Source organism: Acomys minous (genome assembly GCF_964271855.1).
Source record: "Acomys minous genome assembly, chromosome: 2".
NCBI classification, from domain to species: domain Eukaryota; kingdom Metazoa; phylum Chordata; class Mammalia; order Rodentia; family Muridae; genus Acomys; species Acomys minous.
Window position 1 is genome coordinate 136109565 of NC_140484.1, and position 20091 is coordinate 136129655.

General features: G+C 40.3%; 2 protein-coding genes across 2 annotated transcripts; both read left to right on the forward strand.

Moving 5' to 3' along the window:
* Positions 1–2900: 2900 nt before the first annotated feature.
* LOC311581304 (olfactory receptor 52H1-like) lies at positions 2901–3842 on the forward strand (the record flags this gene model as incomplete). The annotated part of the gene is made up of 1 exon (XM_084753414.1): positions 2901–3842. One exon carries the CDS (start codon positions 2901–2903, stop codon positions 3840–3842), a length of 942 nt encoding a protein of 313 aa, XP_084609540.1.
* Positions 3843–14250: 10408 nt separating this feature from the next.
* Positions 14251–15198, forward strand: LOC311581141 (olfactory receptor 52H1-like; the record flags this gene model as incomplete). Its single annotated transcript, XM_084753175.1, has 1 exon — positions 14251–15198. The coding sequence occupies one exon, from the start codon at positions 14251–14253 to the stop codon at positions 15196–15198; it is 948 nt and encodes a 315-aa protein (XP_084609301.1).
* Between the last annotated feature and the right edge of the window lie 4893 nt (positions 15199–20091).

Here is a 20091-nt window from a genome sequence, read left to right on the forward strand (position 1 = left end):
AGAAACACTCCTAGACATCTACGAATAATTCTGACTGTCTGACTTGTTTCGAGATGACTCTCCCAGGAATGCAAGGTCTATTTGTGTCCTCTGGGAAATGACGCACGGTTAGTCATGTCCCTCGTGTGAGGGTGGGAATGGGGAGGTCATTCTACCTTAATTACCTCTTGGAAATTTAGCCAGGCATAAATGTTTCACTTACCTCTCACTAGCATCTTTCCCTGCTGAAAGTGTCGTCACTTTCTTCCAAATTCTTCCCGTCACTCCTGTGCACCAAGAGAGTCCAGTCTGGTGAGTTGACAACAGCAGACGGTTAGTGAGGAGGAATTCCTCCTCTGCATCTGTGATATTGTCAAATCACAGTCTCTAGCTCATTCAGTGTCTAAGAGATTGTGCTCTGACGACCTGCCTATGGAGGAAAGGGATTTTTTGACACTAGTGATTCTTTCTGAAAAAAAATATTAAAATCACATTCATTTATTTTATTTATTTATTTTATTTTATTTTATTTTATTTATTTGTGTGTGTGTGTGTGTGTGTGCATGGGCGCACGTGGGCATTTGTGCTATAGTGCACGTTTGGAGGCCAAAGGACAACTTGTGGGAGTTGACTCTCTTCTTCCAGTGTGTAGATTCTAGGGATCTCCCTCAGATCAAAAGGCTTGGTAGCAAGTGTCTTTACCTGCTGAGCCATTTCTGTGGTCCAACCCAATGATTCTGAGATAAGGTAGTGGACTCTTGGTAGGAAGCTACTTATTTCAAGTTTGGAACAACTGATGCACTCACATAAGCATCCAGAATTTTAGTAGAGATCTTCTGGCAAAAGAAATGAGTTTAGAATAAGTTCTGACTAAAGCAAAAACAGTTGGCCCTGATGTTTTGACCCCCCCTTCCTAGTTTCACTGATAAGTAGTTATTTCTCTCCCACTTAGGTGTATTCCCAGTGACTCTTCCTTTGGATTGCAATGGAAATCTATGCTCTAATAGGCTGACCTTACACTTCTTAAATGACTGAGTATTTTGATAATGTGGGGCTTCCACAGTTTACTAGCTCCTCGGCCAACACAGATTACCTTGGCATCATTTTAAGGCAAATGCCATGGAGTGTCTGCTTTCTACATTGTGCATAAAATCTCCATGCTCCTGGCAGTTCATTCTGCACCAAGCTATGTGATGGGACTTAGAACACACATTCACAAGGGGCTGTGTTTGCCAGTGGCCACCTGCATTTCCCTTAGGTGGATGCCATGTGTTCTCTTTGGCTGGTTAAGGTAAGAGCCAGTGACAAATTAAGAAAGAGTAGCTCACTTCAGACATGTCACAAAGCCTAGGTGTCTCTAGGCTTTCTTTTCCTGGGCATAAAGTAACAGATCTACACCACAGGTGTTAAGAATTGCTTGCCAAGTCACTTCCCTGCCCTTTGCAGCTTTATTCTGGTTAATTTCTTAGGTTTTGGGTAAGCGCCAACTCTAACACTTACCTATGGATGATGGTTCATAACCTGTACATCTTCAGCAACTCGGGATTTCCTGGTGTCAATGCCCTTATTCTTTTTTTCTTTCACCTGAAAAGAATTGTCTGAAATAGATGGCAGAAACTGAGCTAGAATGCAAAGGGCATTTTCAAATGTTGATGCCATCCCGAAATATGGACTCCACTTAGTATAAAGCTAGAGATTCTCAAAGGTAGGGTATAGACACCAGCAGACCAGGAAAAAAAAACTTTTGAGGCAAAACTTCTCTACGATTCTTTTTTTTTTTCTCTAGGAAATGAGACTCAGTTGGCACTTCACCTGACAATCTCCATTGTCTGGCTGTTTTTTGGTGATGGATGCTTCCTCCATGCTAGCAGTGGAAGTATCTCCTCTGCTAACAACGGAGACAAGAGACCATTTAAAGTTTAGGACATTATCCCTGAGGTCTTAAACTTTAGGATTTTTAAAAAGGTATCCTTTGGGTTCATGGCTTTCTCCTAGAGTTGAGTCAATATTGCCTCCCTCTTCTCATGTGTCTTCAGAAAGGCGCAGGCTGTTATGTTGGGATCCTCAAAGGCCTGTAAACTGTAAAAACCACATTTTAATCACTAAAGCAAAAGCTCCCACATGACCCAGAATGAAAAGCTGCTCTTTCATCTATTCTTTCATTAGCTTTCCCCTTTGCTCACTCAAACTGTTCTGTTTATTTTTTTTTTCAAATGAATTGTCTGAAACACGGTATTTACCATGTAAAAGTCAGTTGTTCTCTTTCCTGACTGCTCATCTTCATCCAGTACATCATTAAAAATTAAATTTAGGATTTATTTTAAACTCTGTGTATATGTATGTGTCTGAATGTGTGTGTGTATATACACATGAGCTCAGGTGCCTATGGAGGCCGGAAGAGGAAGTTAGATTTCCTGGAGTTGGAGTTACAGGTGCTTGTGATTTGTCCTAAAAGGTTGTTGAGAATAGAGTTGAGGTCCTTAGGAGAAGCAGTACTCTGTCTTAACCTCTGAGCCATTTCTCTAGCCCCTAGTATAGCATTTTTAATAGTTGTATCTTTTTCTTTTCCCTTTCTTTTCTCCTTCCCCACCTTACACTTGGCATTTTCTCTCTTTTAAACATTTGCTTATTTTAAAGAGTCTTAGGCATACGCAGTTTTTGACTTACTTTAATGACATTTGATATTGTTTGCTAATTGATATAAATGTATTCCAAATGAAATGAAGCCATTGGCAAATAGAAAGGGCAATAAGTGATCAGTCTACAGGGATTTCTTCATCTTGGAAATAGGAGGTGCTTCCACACAGGAATGCTGACTTGTCACCAATATTCTGCACCAGAGAGGAACATTTGCCTTTCATAAATGATTCTGAAAGAAATTCTATCCTCAGGCTCAACAACCAGCAGATACCACAGAGGCCATGTACAACCTGAGCTGTTACAACCCCACATCCTTCATCCTTGTTGGAATACCCGGCTTGGAAAAGTTCCACATTTGGATCGGGATTCCCTTTTGCGTCATCTATCTTGTGGCTATTGTAGGCAACTGTATCCTCCTTTACCTGATTGCCGTGGAACGGAGCCTCCATGAGCCCATGTTTATATTCTTGTCCATGCTGGCCAGCACAGACCTCATCTTGTCCACAGCCACAGTGCCCAAACTGCTCAGTAACCTTTGGTTTGGGTCCCAAGAAATAACCTTCTCTGGTTGTCTCACCCAGATGTTTTTCCTCCACTTCAGCTTTGTAGTTGACTCGGCTATCCTGCTAGGCATGGCGTTTGATCGCTATGTGGCTATCTGCTTGCCCTTGAGGTACAGCACCATTCTGACTCCACAGGTGATTGGCAAGATTATGGCGAGCATCATTGTGAGGAGCTTCTCAGTCATTCTGCCAGATGTTTTCCTGCTGAAGCGCTTGCCGTTTTGCAAGACACGGGTCATTCCTCACACATACTGTGAGCATATAGGCGTTGCCAGGCTTTCCTCTGCGGACATCTCTATCAACATCTGGTACGGGTTTTCTGTTCCCCTTATGACTGTCATCTCAGACGTCATCCTGATCGCTGTATCCTATATCTTCATCCTGCGGGCAGTTTTTCTGCTCTCTTCCCAGGGTGCCCGCCAAAAGGCCTTGAGCACGTGTGGTTCCCATGTCTGTGTCATCCTCATGTTCTACACACCTGCCTTCTTTTCCATCCTTGCTCATCGCTTTGGGCACAGTGTCCCTCGGAATGTGCTTATCTTATTTGCCAACCTCTATGTGACCGTCCCTCCTGCTCTAAACCCAGTTGTTTATGGAGTGAAGACCAAGCAGATCCAGGACAAATTCCTTCTTTTCTTCTCTGTGGGAAAGGCACAGTGAGAGGGGACTGAAAGCTAAAGTTAGGCACCACTGGTTTGGTGAAACTTTTGTTTCCTGTTGATTTGAAATGCGGTCCTTCTCCCCATGCGCAAGGTACAGGGAAGAGACCCTACCAATCCTCTGGAAACGTCAAGGTTGCATTTGCTTTCGTTGTCATACTTTGGTGGATAGAGCTGATAGATCTCAGTGCTAATGAACACCACCACAGCTGAGGTTTGCATGACTTGCTGATAGATATTTGAAACAACGACATTTCCTAACATCCTTGTGTCCCACGACTTCTGAATTAGGGACGGTACTTTTTCTTGTCCAGCACTTTGCGATCCTAATGCTTCCTGCTATAATTTCTAAATTGTTTGCCTACAGTTTTTCAGACAATTGTTCTTTCTGTTTCTTTTACCTGCTTTAAAGAAAATAAGCAAAACAAACATCTCTCTTTAATCTCTCTTTCCCCTGCCCTCATTGGATTAAATAGTGTTGTTCCTTTTTTGTTTCTATTTTTCATAATTGCATGCTTGAAGAAAAAAAATAAAGACATTTGGTGACATATTGTGTGTTTTTTGCAGTATTACATTTAATTAAATGATTTTGAAAGAGTAATGCCAGTTAATTTAGTTTACAGATGAGAAGAAAGTGTTGTAAAGATTGTAGAATATATTAACATGACATATTAATAACATGTAATTTAATGTATTAGTTAATAATATATCTACTAATATCAATATAGCATAAAATATAACTAGTAGTTAATGTTAATTTATAATACACAATACAATATATTAATATATAGAATATTGTAATAATACAATAAGGATATAACTACATAAGAAAGAATATAGAATTATATAATATATCAATATAATTAATATAGAAATAGTAATAACATAGTATGCATACAGGGATTTGTGTGGTTCTGAACTATGAACAACATATCTAATAATCTTGTGAAGTCACACACACACATACACATACAAAAATGAATTATAAATCCTTCAACATTCATTTTTTTCAAAACCAATTTAGAAACTCAGAACCAGTCTTTATGTAAGTACTATATACTGACAGAGCAAGCCACCAGAGCTCCAGGACCTCCCTTTATAAAGAGTGTGTTGCCCCTGTTTTCCTTTATGGTAAATGGCATCATCCAGAACATGGATGGTAAAGCAGAAACTGATTACATGTGCTCTGTTCCTTCATACTTCCCTATAGCAAAATTGGCTTAACATTTGAATCGAACATTTTAGTTTGAGGTGCTCATAAATCATTCTGGTGTGAGTGTGTGTGTGTGTGTGTGTTGCGTTTTCACCTGTGATCTGGCATCAGGCTTCACTATGCTCCAACCTATTATTTCTCTCTCCATGAATATTTCAAGGTCTTTTTGGAAGAAGTTGCAACCTTGCTGAATAATTGGCTCCATCTAAAAACAAGAGTTAGCATTTTACAATTGTCACTTTTTTTTTTATCTTCAGTGATTCCATTTTCCTAGGATCATGCGTACATGTCCTTCCTCATAAACTCCCAAGTCTTACTTCTTATTTACATTGATTCATACCTAATTTATTTTCAGCTCATCTGTACTTCCCTGATTTTTGTAGCAAGCAGCCTGAGAAGCGATGTTCTACTTTGTGCTCTCGTACTTTGTGTCCTGTTATTTTGTATGAAACAAGACACAAGACCTAGCATGGTGTTTGTAGCACGGACAGTGATCTCTGTTAGTCATGCTTTGAATGAGTGAGCTTATTAAGTATATAATAAGCAAAGCAAAAGAAAAGAAAAGCAAATGATCAACACACAGACAGATAACAGTGTCCAATCAGATGCTGAAAACATCCAGCCAACTTTGACTGAGGAAGCCCATCTGAACCAGTCAGCTGGAGTTCTAGACACAGTGTCCTGGAGATAACATATTGTTATCCCCAATGAGGTTTTCCAAAGGAAAAACAACAGGGGAAGGTAACATCACCAAACCTGGCGCTTGCAAACATCATGCAGAAACTGACTAGGGAAGCTGAGAGTCAGTGGAAGTTCCGAGCTTCCCATGGTTGAGTTTGCTTTTCTTCCACACCATAGGCACATCTATACTAAGGTGTAAACAACAGCAACCTCTATTGAAAATGCTTTCTAGCGATTCTCAAGGGCACATTATTTTTTGTTTTTTATTATTTGTGACATAATGTTTTTATTGATTATTTGGAAATTTCACATATTGCACCCTGATCACATTCACTTGCCGGTCCTCCTAGGTCCACACCCTACCTTTGTGATCTCCTTGGAAACAAAAGAAGAAAAAAAAAAGGGAGGGGGGAGTCCAATTTGTATGGTCAAATTCCCAGTGAACAAGCCCCTTGAAGAAAACTGAGTCCTTCCCAGCCCCACTCCATCAACTATGAAGAGCTATACTCCAACATCCTAATCACAGTTTTAATGTGTGATTAATGGCTTCTTGTCTAGACAGTTTCCTTTTTTTTTTTTTAAAGGGGGATTGTCACAGAAGCTTTCTATGTCTCTTGTTCTCAATTGGGAGTCTTCCTGCCGTCATCAATACCACTGAAAAAGAAGCTTCCTTGAAGGACACATTATTTTTCTCTTGGGCTGTATAACTGTTGTCCTTTATTCCTGTCTGAGTTAGAGAGGTCTTAGAGGTCACTGAGGCAAATAGGCTTGTGTGTAAAATGGGAGGTGGGGCATCCCTACTTTCAGAACCAGGTTCTCAGTGAACTCAAACACCATAAGACAATTTACCAAAACAATGTACATCACACATGGGTTGGTACATGTTGGGTGGAAGCTATGCATAAACCCATTTTTAAATAAAAATCTTCCAGGTTTGCTGGCACATGCCACTACTCGGAAGGCAGCGGCAGGCAGACCGTTCTGAGTTTGAGGCCAGCCTGGTCTACAGAGTGAATTTCAGGACAACCAGGGCTGTTACACAGAGAAACCTCATTTCAAAAAGACCAACCAACCAACCACCCATCCAACTAACCAACAAATAAGAAAAGATTTGAGGATACAACCAAAAATCTGCAGGGTGAATAGTTATTCATATTTAGCCATGATGAACACATCAAGTCCCTTGAGAGTCAATGGTAGAGAGTGACTCTGGAATAACATTAGACCTGGAGTGTATATGTAATTGTTCTTGTTTTGTCCAATATCCTTTAGGCAGCTCACAAGAGAGTCTGGTGGTGGCTGCTTTATTAGACTGCCATTAAAATTACAAAATTTGGGCTAGAGAGATGGTTCAGCAGTTCTCTGATTGGTACTCAACACCAAGCCTGAGAACCACATGGTGGAAAGAGAATGGTCTTCTGATACCCAGATGATCATGTGTGATACATTGCACTTAACTAATTGTTGACATTTTCTTTCTTTTTCCACCTGCTTAATCCCACAGCATATTATTTAATCCACCTTGTTGTTTATTCCCTAAACTCACCTTTCATTCATTCATAATCAGTTAAAAATATTCCTAGACTTTTAAAGCCTTTTTCTCTAGTTTTAATTAATTGATAATAGCATTACTCTGCCTCTGGGGTTATTTTCAGCAATTTCCAAAAAACTAGAGAGAAAGGTTACATCCATAATATTTATCCTTCCCCTTTCTCTCCATATTTTTTGCCTGGACACTCCTACTTAGGCTTCCTCATGTTTGTTTTCTCTAATATTCCTACTGGCCTACATTCTGTGCCCTGGATCAGTGTATCTTTTAGGAATTCTCATGGCACCTGCGTTTGACATTTAGGACTTATTACAACTTCAGAGAGATGATTATGAGCGCATTGAGTTTTTAACACTGAGAACAAGTTAGTCAGGCCTACTTCTTTATACTATTCACCCCATCACTGCAACATTCCTGGTATGCAGCAAATAGTAAGTATCTGCCTTATAAGTACACTGATGAAATGAACATTAGTTAATGAGTAAAATCCATATTTTTCATGAGAATAGTCTGCCTGGTCTCACTATTAGCCAGACTACACAGTCATAAAAGCTGGAAAATCATACACAAACTATTTCCCTCATAGAATGTTGATAATTGTTATTGCATATTAATACCCAGAACTTCTCTTTATTTTTAATATTCTTTTATTTATTGAGTGCAGTATTTGAGACCAAGTCTTGTCATGTAGCTCAGACTAGCCTTGAACTTCTTAAAAAGCTTGGGCTAGTCTTGAACTCACAATCTTCCTGTCTCAGGCTCCCCTGCTGGGATAACAGGCGTGTGCCACATGTCTGCCTCTGGAACTTGTCTTTAAACATTTTCAAATTTCTCTTATACGTTTACATATGTGAGAACTGATTACTGTAGTGCCCACCCATTGCCTTGCGGCACTGAGGAAGAACTGAATCCTAGCTTTGGACTTCAAATGCAGATTTCCTTGGATTGATGAGTTATGCGAAAGACTTCCCTGCTGGGAGAGCTAAACTGATCACTGGGGCTGGATATCTTTGGTTCTTGAACCTGAATTATATTTGTACTAGAGATTTGCTCCACCGAAATAGGTTACTCCCTATACTCTTGACTAATGGGCTCAGCCAAAGTTAGTGTTGACTCACCACGGGGAAGATGGGAGAACTACCAAGGGAGACTGGGTGCTGAGGTCTGGAAATACAGACTGCCTTGAGCCTGCAAAATGGCAGCCAATGCCTGAGACAAGGTTAAGGAATTCTGTATTGAAACAGAGGCTTACTAATTCTCTTACTCTATGGACCCTTTAGATCAAACACTCTGTTGGTGCTCAGACATGATTTCTCCAAACTGCGGCTCCTTGGCATGCAACTACTTTGAACTGAATAAATTGAGAAAGGCTTCAGGAAATGAAATATTCCTTCTGACTTCCTCCCTTTCTTATTCTTTCTCCCTGCCCCATGTAGGTCTCAGAAGCATGATGTGGGAGATAGAATTTTTCTTTAAAGAAGACCATGGAAACTAGAATTCTGTCCCAAAGCAAGAAATAAAATCTACAGAGATCATGCTGTACTGTGCCTGACAACATATTAGAAAAGGCGCATTCTGCAAGTGTGGTACCTGCTATTGGAGGAAAAATAATACTGCACAGAGAGGCCAACAAGAATCTGTGCCCAGCAGGCTTTGTTAAGTTATCTAATTTAGTACCAGTAATGCCTGACTATATCCCCCAAAAATCTAAGCTTAAAAACACATAATAATTCCAGATTTTTTGGGTCTTCCTTTTTGAATTCTTCCTCATGATGTGAACAATTAAATAAGTATTTCATGATTTTCTTTGCTTAATTCAACCCTTATTATAGGAGTGCTGGCCACAGATCTTGGAAAGAAAAAAGAAAAGGTATTCTACCTTTTCAATGTACACTCTTCTAAGATTCTCAAACATCCACTAACATAAGCAGAAGGATGGCTTCTTAAGCTGTCTAGGTCTTAATGTGACTGTACATTTGCTCATGCCCTATGCTATCTTGGGAGAAATGGTACCTAAGTCTCCCAGGGTTTATGATCCCTGGAGAAGAAAAGGAGTGTTTATTAACACTTCACAGGATAGGCTCTTCGTTGGCTCATCCCTGCTGTGAGCATGGTCCCCTGCATGCTGCCTTTGCTCCTCTGTCTGTCTGTCCTGACTTTGAGACTGCTTCTCCTGTTCTTTCACCTGTCTTTTCCTTACTGTGCTTTTGCACTCTTCGGTCTTAACTCTGCTTTTGCAAAAAAGAACAAAATTCCAAGGTATAAACTGGTGGGAAGCAGGCTAGAGCTCCTAGAGGAAGTCAAACTGCTGGATGTGGAGAGAAATGGGGCTGGTGGTGTGAAGAGGAGCTGTGGCAAAGGTGGGCTCTATGAAATAGTCACTTTAGAACTTTGACTGTGTTTGTACAGCATGCCTTCACATAAGACAACGGGGAAAAAGAAGAGCATCTATCAGCTTAAATCTGACTGCATCGCAATGGGCTCTTCACAGCATTTCTAGTCCTTCTGGGAAGGCAAATGCTCTAACCCTAAGAAAATGTGAACTTTTAATGACAATATGTGTTTATAATATATTCTTGCCTGGTCGTATCGAACTGCAGCCAGCCATCTGGAGACTGGAGTCCGGAAGACGGCCTCGGAGCCTTACAGGTTATTTCATATAAGCAAGCAGAGGTTTGTATTTGTGTTGGGGGCAAGTACTAAGACACCTACCTTCTCTGAACATCAAAGAGCAGCATTATGTACTTAATACAAAGTTGATTTCTGGAATGGGCCTTAAGACCTTAGGACTTTGAAGGTGACTGGAGAAGGTGCTAATACCCCTATTTAGATGAATCTCTTGGGAGATTATCCTATAGTGAGGTGGAGTGGTTCTGTTGGGTTCCTTGTGGGACTCTTACTCCAGTTCAGGAGTATTTAGATGTGTGGAGCTAATGTTCATGCCCTTCCGGATCTTGTAAGTTAGGAGCATATTGTTTCTATTATGGTGGGATGTTATGATATGAGGTTGACAGGGAGAGATGGGTGAATCTTGTGGTTGGGAACAATAATAAACTAAACTTTCATCCATAACAAATTGATAATTATTGATTCATGAAATTATTTACTGTGTCAAGAAGCCCTCTTTCTCTCATTTGTGCTATATGCACCCGATGAAACTGAAGGAGATAACAAAGACCACTCATTCTTTTTTCTGGCTTCTTAAGGTTTACAGCTTCTTAATAAGAAAGCCCCCCCCCCCAAAAGCAGAATAAGATAGTGTGGGAAAAGCAGAATAAGACACGGTGGGAAAAAAATTTGGTGGGGATAGTGGATAAGTACAAGACTCAGCAAAAGAAAGACGTTTGAGAAGATGAAGCAAAGGTGGAGGGTTTTCGATTGGGATGACACTGTGATGTGGAGAAGGGCCATGTGAACTTTCCGTGCTGAGAATCTCACCTAGTACTGTTGTTGCTTAGTGTCATACTTTGTCTGGGCAAAGGGACTCATTGGCAGGCTGTAGTGTGCCTTCTAGAAGCCACAGATCTACCTGGGCCTGCCTGGTAAGGTAGAGAACCAGGAGATTTCAAAATTCTTTACTCTGTATTGCAGAGGTGATGCTCACAAGAGTGCTAAGAATTAAGAATGTGGGAAGGATTTATACACTCAAGAAATGTGTTTTCAAGTTAGCATGAACTTGCTGGCCTTGGTAGATAGTAAAGAAGTGGGCCTGTTTTTTTTAATAACTCCTGAAATTACTTTCTAATGCTAAAATGTTAAGAGGGACCTAGAAACAAGAAATATGATGGACAGTAAAAACCTGGCTTGGGGTTCATGACCAAGCCATGAAGGGAACTCAGGTGGTCAGGCTCAGAGGAAAGCAAGCCCATGTAATTGCAGGACCATCTCAGTGGCCTTTATTTTCATTCTGACTTAGGTGTATCCTTTCATTTATTGTATAGTAATTTCTTTTTACTTATTGTATAGACCAGACTGGCATGGAATTCATATACCTGCCTCTCCTTCTCAAGTGCTGGGATTAGAGGCATGAGACACCATGCCAGAAAAAGTTTATTTTTTAAAAACAAAGTACATAAATATGTCACCGAGACATACACACACACACACACACACACACACACACACACACACACACATATATATGCATATAAAAGCTAAAAGTTAAAAATGTCTCCCCCACTTAACTTTAAAAAGTGATGTCACCATCAATGTAGTCTTAGAACAGCTGACTTGTTTTATAGAATTTTGATGTAAGTGCAGAGACTATCGACCAGTGCTAATAACATATAGCAGCAGTGTGCCCCAGTTGGTCTTTAACAAAAGTTCTTTGGTGGTTTTGACTCTCATGCATATAGCTTTGCCTCATTCTTTGTAAAGTCTGCATACTCTTTCATTACATTGTAAATTGGCACACGATATATTTTCAGTTGAAGTGTAAATGTGTGTCACCTGAACAATGTTCATTTTCTACTTTATAATTTCATTTGAATTCATACTGTAATTGCTGTCACTATATTCTTGGCTTTGCATTTGTATAACCACTTCTTCAGGGACATTTTTTATATTTGTAGCCACTGGCAGATTTCACTTTTAGGATACCTACAACTAAGTTAATCTTCAGGAATTCTTGACAGTAAATTCTTTACAAAATAGCTATACCAGCTACTTATTTCACCGGGCACATCACAGAACTGGGTATCATCAGCTTTTTTAAAGTCTTTATTAACCAAATAGCTAGTACCACTTACCTATTTTACAACAAATTTAATGAAAAGATGAAATTTTCTTTTCGTATTTTATATGACTTAATTATTCATATCCATCACCAAACTTTCTTTGGATTCAATGGGCTTTACCTTTGTAATCTGTAAGAATACTTTGAATATTAATGGAATCGTATATCTTCATTTGAAGTCATCTTTGGTTACCGTACATTAGTCATGGGATCTGTTATCTCCTTTTCTGTAAAACAGTTTATCCTTCCCATTACTTTTCTTTTCTATCCATATAGCCAGGCTGTCCTTAAATTGATGATCTTTGGCCCCAGTCTCCCAGGGGTTGTAGGAGTGCACTACGACATCTAGGTTTCTCAAGATTTTTTTCTATAGACATTATCTAGGTTGTATATGTGGTAGATGTGTGACATGTGGGGAAAGCAGTTTATACAGAACTTTGGAATATCCAACAGGGAATCCTTGTACTTTTGTCCGAACCCTTGTTGTAGCATTTTTGAAGATCAAATTCTACAGCTGGATCTTCTGGTTATGGAGAGGTTGCCTAGAGTTGAGTATAAATAGTAATTATTGTTGATATCAGCCTTGTTGTATCTCTCTTTCTGGGAATGATTGGATTCCAGCCTTCTTCTTATGGTCTTTATTCTGTGGTTGGGACATATAGATCTTAGGTCATATCTTTTCTTTAGAAACGTAAGCCCCTACTTCCACAGTCAGTCTTGATGACAGGTAAACTACAGGGAGTAAATTGGGACATATTTTTAAAATATGTTTTGCATTTTTGCCAATAATTTCTGGATATTTTCTACACTTTTAATTGCAAATGAAAAGCGTATACATTTACATTAGGAGACAGAGATCTTGGCGATAGTGGGTGTTATGTAGGACAGATGAATCTGTGTAAGGTTGCATAGATACTCAGCGTGAACACTTGCAGTACGATAACCACTTTGAGATGAGGAAGGTTCCTTTGTGTGAGGGAGATATGATTGAAAGAGTTTGAAGAGATAAAAGAACTGATAGTGTTGAACAGTCTTTGGCTTGGAAGCCATCGTACCAGAAATGGGGTTGGGACAATAGAAAGGCCAGGAAGGTAGTCTGAATGAAGAGCACGGGCACAAGATGCGTAATCCCAGAACTAAGGAGGGGCAGCTGTACTTACAATCAGAAACTTCAGAAAGTTCACCATAGGGGCCCAGTTAATGTCACATTATTAATGGAGATCACTTAGATGCAGTTTGCATAGCAAGAAAACAATAGATAAGAGCATAACACTGTAGGATTCTAATATTCCCAAGAGAAAAAATATATATAAATAATAAAAAATGAGGGATATTGGGGTTGGAATAGAAGAGTTGTATATCAGATGACAAAGTGTGATAGTTTTAAAAGATTCGTCATTTCAATAAAGTCATACAAGCACGAGCCATTAAAGAGACAAGGACAAGAGTGCTATTGTGTAGAGTTGTCAGGAACCTTAGAGTCTCTTGCTGGGATTCACCTTCATTGTGGGTGAGACCTGAACTTTGCTTTCCTTCATCAAAACTCATGTAGTCACTTATCAGATTCTTCCTTTTCTTGAACAGCCTCCAGCCTAGGAATGGACGAAGGGCAGCATGAGCCACTGACACCCAAAGTTTGATGGAGGAAGCTTAGCACAGGCCTCTCTTTTAAATCTGAACCTTCTATAGCAGTGATGAGAGGCAGAACAGATGCAGAGGGTATGGTATAGTTGAGTATGGAGAAACAGGAAAGAACAAGAGACCATGGCTTGCTTAGGTTTCAGACACTGAGCCTATTTTTGTGATGCCCCAACTAACAGTTGAATAATTAAATGGATCTCTGACTAATATCTAACATTTTAAAAACATTTTTTTTGTATTTATGGGGATTGAACATAGGATCTTGCACATGCTAGGCAAATGCTCTACCTACCTAGTTCGTTCTTTGTGTGGTATTATTTTATGTGAGAATTTTCCAAGGAAGCTTCACTGGGTTGCTCTCAGTACTCAGGACTGGATTCAGTCATATGACTTAAGTTTTTGAGAAAACATTTCACAGGTGCATGTTAAATGAATGAAAGCTTGGCAAAGGGTTATGAATAAGGAGAAGACACAAGGGATAAATTGATGATTTCTTAAGGGGAACGGTACTGGGAAAGTTTGTGTAGATCACCGTAACTGTCATACCATTTCGTTTTCAGTTTATGAGAGTCATTTAACCCACGCCCATAATGGCGACATTCAACCTCAGCAGCTTCAATCCAGGCTTTTTCATCCTCCTGGGAATCCCAGGTCTGGAGCAGTTCCACGTGTGGATTGGAATTCCCTTCTTTCTTATCTACCTCGTGGCTTTTGCCGGCAACAGCCTCCTACTCTACCTCATTTTTATGGAGCGCAGCCTGCATGAGCCTATGTTCTTTTTCCTCTCCATGTTGGCTGCTACAGATCTCATCTTGTGTAATACATGTGTTCCCAAAGCGTCCAGCATCTTCTGGCTGGGTCCTCAGCCCATCACTTTTCCTGGATGTCTTACTCAGATGTTTTTCCTGCACTTCAGCTTCGCCGTGGATTCGGCTATCCTGCTGGCCATGGCATTTGATCGCTATGTTGCTATCTGCTTCCCCCTAAGATACGCCACCATCCTCACCCGTCAGATTGTAACTAAGATTGTGGTGGCGATTATCAGCAGGAGCGTCTGTATCATCTTCCCGTGCGTCTTCCTGTTAAAGCGACTGCCTTTCTGCCGAGCGCTCCTCGTTCCCCACACGTACTGCGAGCACATAGGCATTGCTCGTCTGGCCTGTGCGGACATCTCCATCAATATCTGGTATGGCCTTGCGGTTCCTGTAATGACTGTGATGTCAGACCTGATCCTGATTGGCATCTCTTACACTCTTATCCTTCGTGCCGTCTTTAACCTTCCCTCCCGGGATGCACGCCAGAAAGCCCTTAGCACGTGTGGCTCCCACGTCTGTGTCATTCTTATGTTCTACACACCAGCCATTTTCTCTGTACTTGCGCATCGTTTTGGTCACAATATCCCCCACTCCTTCCATATACTGTTTGCCAACCTCTACATAGTCGTCCCTGCTGCCATCAACCCACTCATCTACGGGGTAAGGACCAAGCAGATCAGGGACAAAATCAAGCTCCTGTTTATTCCCCGAGTAAACCACTGACACAGCATCAGATGCTCGGGAAAGAAAAGACGCAGTGATAGCAGTCTAGGGGTATTTCATGTCTGCTAAAGCTGGAGTACTCACAGGGCTGACTTAAATTTATATAAAGTTGTAAGAAAGTCTATTCCGGGTGACAGAAATTGTGGGAGATGGGCCCATGTTTAGAAAAACAAACAAGAACTGAACAAGACATCTTTGCATGACAAGATAGAGAAGAGGGAGGTTTAGTTTTCATTTGTAAATAAGATTTTTAAGCACCTCTTGGCCTTTGGGTTGAGATCAAGTGTCGTATCAAACAAGATTTCCAAGATGCATGGGACAGCATGTTTAACACATAGGATGCCGACAGGTTTAACTATAGCCGAGTTAGAGTGGATTGATAAAAACTTCACAGCGTGGTATATTTCTGTAGGGTGCGTTTCAGGTAAGAGCTGGAATCAGCAAATAGTAACTCTGTTAAAAGAACACTCTGTGAAAATGAATCCTCTAAGACAGTGGTTTTGTGAGTCATTCTGGATATCAGGATTTGACAAAATTTAAACTTCAGGCTAACTCTTATTCAAATTAACCTCTGCAACCTGTAATGATTCTTTAGGAGATTCTGATACCCAATAAATCTTTGCTACTTCCAGATTAAAAAAGTCACAGTGTTTTGTCAAATTCCATAGAGTTGTTTGTGTGTGTGTGTATGTATGTGTGTGATTTTCTGGGTTAATGGTAGCATTGCTCTTTAAATTTTTTAAAAAATTAATTAATTAACTTTTCATTAAAAAAAAATAGATCTTACACCTGTTGTTTTTAAAGATTCATTTATTTGTTATTATGTATATAGTGCTCCGCCTGCATGTACACCCACAGGCCAGAAGAGGGCATCACATCACATTACAGATGGTTGCGAACCACCATGTGGTTGCTGGGAATTGAACTCAGGACCTCTGGAAGAGCAGGTGGTGTTCTTAAGCACTGAGCCATCTCTCCAGCCCTTAATTAACTTTATATCCCTACTGTAGTCCCCTTCATCCTCTCTTCCAGGTCCCACCCTCCCTTCCTCTTCCTCCTCCATCTCCCTTATTCCTCAGAAAAGGGGAGCCCCCACCCAAGCTCCTCTGGTCAAGGTAGCATTGTTCTTTATGTCCCACATAACTGCTACTTAATTACCATTATCATTTATCCTAAAACTTCCCACCCTTAAGCCTCACAGTCAAATATACTATTAACTGTCTCTACTTACTGTAGCTTCCCCCTTAGCCTGTGCCTTTTTCCTCTTGAAGATATTTTGACTTTTGTATAATATTATTTTTTAACATAACAACAACCACAAAAATATACTGTTGCTATGTTATTGGAAATCTACATAGACGATCCTTTAATTACTCAATGTGGCAGATTTTATTTTCCCAAGATAGTCATAACAATATCTTACAATCTCCATACTTACTTGTATTATGAACTTCTTGTCATCTCCATGACAATATTTACAGTCTAATCACCTTCTTGTATATAGGTTGAACTGCAGCATTTATTGACAAATAATGTTCAGTAGAAATGACCTTTGAGGGCTTCTACTATTATATCATAAAAAAAATTCTTTGCAGTCTCCATCTGGGTCTCTTAATGAGATTAATTTTACTAGATTCCCTTTGGACCCTAACACTATGACATGTGCATCTCAAGCAACATGTGAAGCCATTTCTAAATGTTCTAGAGAATACTCCCGGTTTCAATTCTGATAGCCAGTAACAGTTGCAATCTGTATTAGTGGCTGGCGTCCAAGTTGAGTCATTTCTGATGCCTTTGAGTCCATAACCACCATGGCATGAGAGGATTAAGCTGCCTGCAGATGCTGACAATCTTAGCACGGCTTCTGGTTATCAGCCAGCATCTGCTGCACTAATTCTGATTGAGGCTGGTCATGATTATAACTTCATCCAATATGTGACTGAAGACCCCTAAAGAGGAAAACCTAAGTAAGACATTCCCGGCTGGTCTCAGTGAGGTTACATATGAGATAGTAAATTATTTTTAAACCACACATTTACCATTCGATGCATATAGATTACTGAGGCAGCTCCAATCTCAATACTTTCACCTCTCTTTCAAAGCCCAAACACATGCATCTCTGCTATTTCAGCCATTGGAAATGCCTTGAAATTGGAATTCGTATTTTTTTTTCCTCTTTAAATTTTTTTTCAAAACAGGGTTTCGCTGTGTTATTTTGGCTGCCCTGGACTTGTTTTGTAGACCAGACTGGCTTTGAACTCACAGCGATCCTCCTGCCTCTGCCTCCCAAGTGCTAGGATTACAAGCATGTGCCACCACGCCCGGCTCGGCACAGCATTTCTTACTTTGCAGAGCCCATTCTTTTTAATCCCAGCTCAACACTCTTTGTTTTCAATGACACCAATTGATCTCACTGACTTTTCACTCTCAATTTTCTCATTTCTTTTTTAAAAAATTATTTATTTATTACCATGTACACTGTGTTCTGTCCACATGTACACGGGCAGGCCAGAAGAGAGCAACAGATCACATTATAGATGTTTATGAGCCACAATGTGGTTTCTGGGAATTGAACTCAGGACCTCTGGAAGAATAGTCTGTGCTCTTAACCTTTGAGCCATCTCTCCAGCCCCAATTTCTTCATTTCTTAAGTGTTCTTTTCGCCAAGATCAATTTTACAGTCAATTCTTAGAATTCATTTTGAGCATGAATTTTTCTTCCTTATTTAACACTTTCTCTTCTTCCCCCTTTTCACCTAAAACATACATTTTAAGGTTATTAAAGCAGCACAGCTAATGAGGCAATGTTATAAGAATCTTTACAGCTTTCTCTTTAATGCATTTAAACATTTATATTTCGGATGCTTTTGAGTCCATAACCACCATGGCATGAGAATATTAAGCCACATGCAGATGCTGACAATCTTAGCACGGCTTCTGGTTATCAGCCAGCACCTGCGGCACTAATTCTGATCAAGGCTGGTCCTGATGATAACTTCTGCAGCCACAAGCCCATTGATCCGCTCATCATTCTTGAGGAACCATTTATTCATTCTGTGGATTTCTTTTTTTTTTTAAAGACATATTTATTTATTATGTATACAATGCTCTGCCTGCATGTACACCTGCAGGCCAGAAGAGGGCATCAGATCACATCATAGATGGTTGTGAGCCACCATGTGGTTGCTGGGAATTGAACTCATGACCTCTGGAAGAGCAGTCAGTGCTCTTAACCGCTGAGCCATCTCTGTGGATTTCTATTCCCTGCCAGTACACACGCTTATTAATATTCCTCTTCCCTGGATATTTCTTTCTTTCTTTCTTTTTTTTAGACTTTGAGTTAATTAACTTTAGGTAACAATAATTTAAACGGTATGGTGGGGTCTCATATTACAGAAATAATATGTAAAATCATACAATAAAGAAAACTGATCAGGGGCCAAACAGCAGTTACAATAGCAGTTTACAAGAAGGCTAGAGACCAGTGAATTACTCCTGGTAACACACTTGCTTTTGTTGTTTTGGTTAAGACAGTCCCACTTACGTACTCCCAACTGCCCTCAACCCACTGGGTGAATTCTGGTTTTTATTCCCTTCTCTAAACACACAAACAGATTAATGTACATAAAAGCAGATTAATCTGAACTAGCTGTTAGCTGTTCCTACTGATTTATATTTCAGTTCGAAAGGAATCTGAAAGGCACACACATTATCAACTCATAAGTACTACGTTCCTGGTGTTTGGGAATTCACCGCATAAATCCAGGTGTGAGTATGGTGGCAAACCTTAATCCCAGTAATTGGGAGATATTGACAAGTTTGAGGCTAACCTGGTTTACATAGCAAGTTCCAGGCCAAGCCAGAGATACATAGTTAAGATCCTGTCTTTAAAACAAACAAACAAACAACCCCCCCAAAAAAAAAACCAAAAAGCCACTCACATTTAGACAAATGTCAGAATTTACAGTACTATCTTAGCATTTGCCAACTTCAAGATAATACTGAGCATTAAGAGAGAAAAAAAAAAGCACAAACAGGTAAAACCTAATAAGACAAGTACTTTAAAAAAAATCTTTAATTTAAAATAAGTGGATCGAGTTTCCATGGTACCTGCTCACACAATCATAATGAGAACAATGCAACGTTTAGTAGCAGATTTCAGCCCTGACTTTACCACTGACAGGAGACTGCGCATCACTATGAAAGTTCTACAAAGCTCTCAAGATTCCATACTAACTAGAAATGGGGCAAAGCACAACCTGGCTGGGGCGGGGGTGGGGGGTGGGGGTGTGGACGGTACTGCTTTTCACATAAATAAAGATGGGGCCACCAGTAAGTGTCCCAAATCATGAGTTAGTTTGCAGCGACTCAAAGTTGGAAGTTCTCTACACGGAAATGTGCTTACGAAGGGGAGGATGCGCTGACCTACGGGTAACACACGCCCTGTGTCTAACCGGCACCAGCAGGCTAATGCTTAGATCGCACAGGGCTGGCTTCAAAGCTGACTGAGAAACATTTCAACTCACTAAAGAACAAAGCCTGGAAATGACGTGCTCATCCAACACTTAGTCCCTTAGACTTTGAAGGGACTGCTGTCGGTGGTAAATGGAACACTTCCCTAGAAACCAAATAAGCCAGGCTTCCCCTCCCCCCCCCCGCCCCCGCCCCCTTGATGCTACTTACTATGTGTGCAAAGTGCCAGTTTTATTCATAAACTTGTTAAGTAAACTCTCTGCCTGCAGGAAGCAGTGAGTGAAGTTGACATCTTTAAGCAGCCTTGTGGTATCTAAACGTCTCATCCTGCTTGTTTAAGGGTCACCTCTCAAAAAGCCGGGACCAATGCTGTTAGCGCTTTGGCAAGGGCAAAGGGGACCACACTACTTGTAAAAGACAA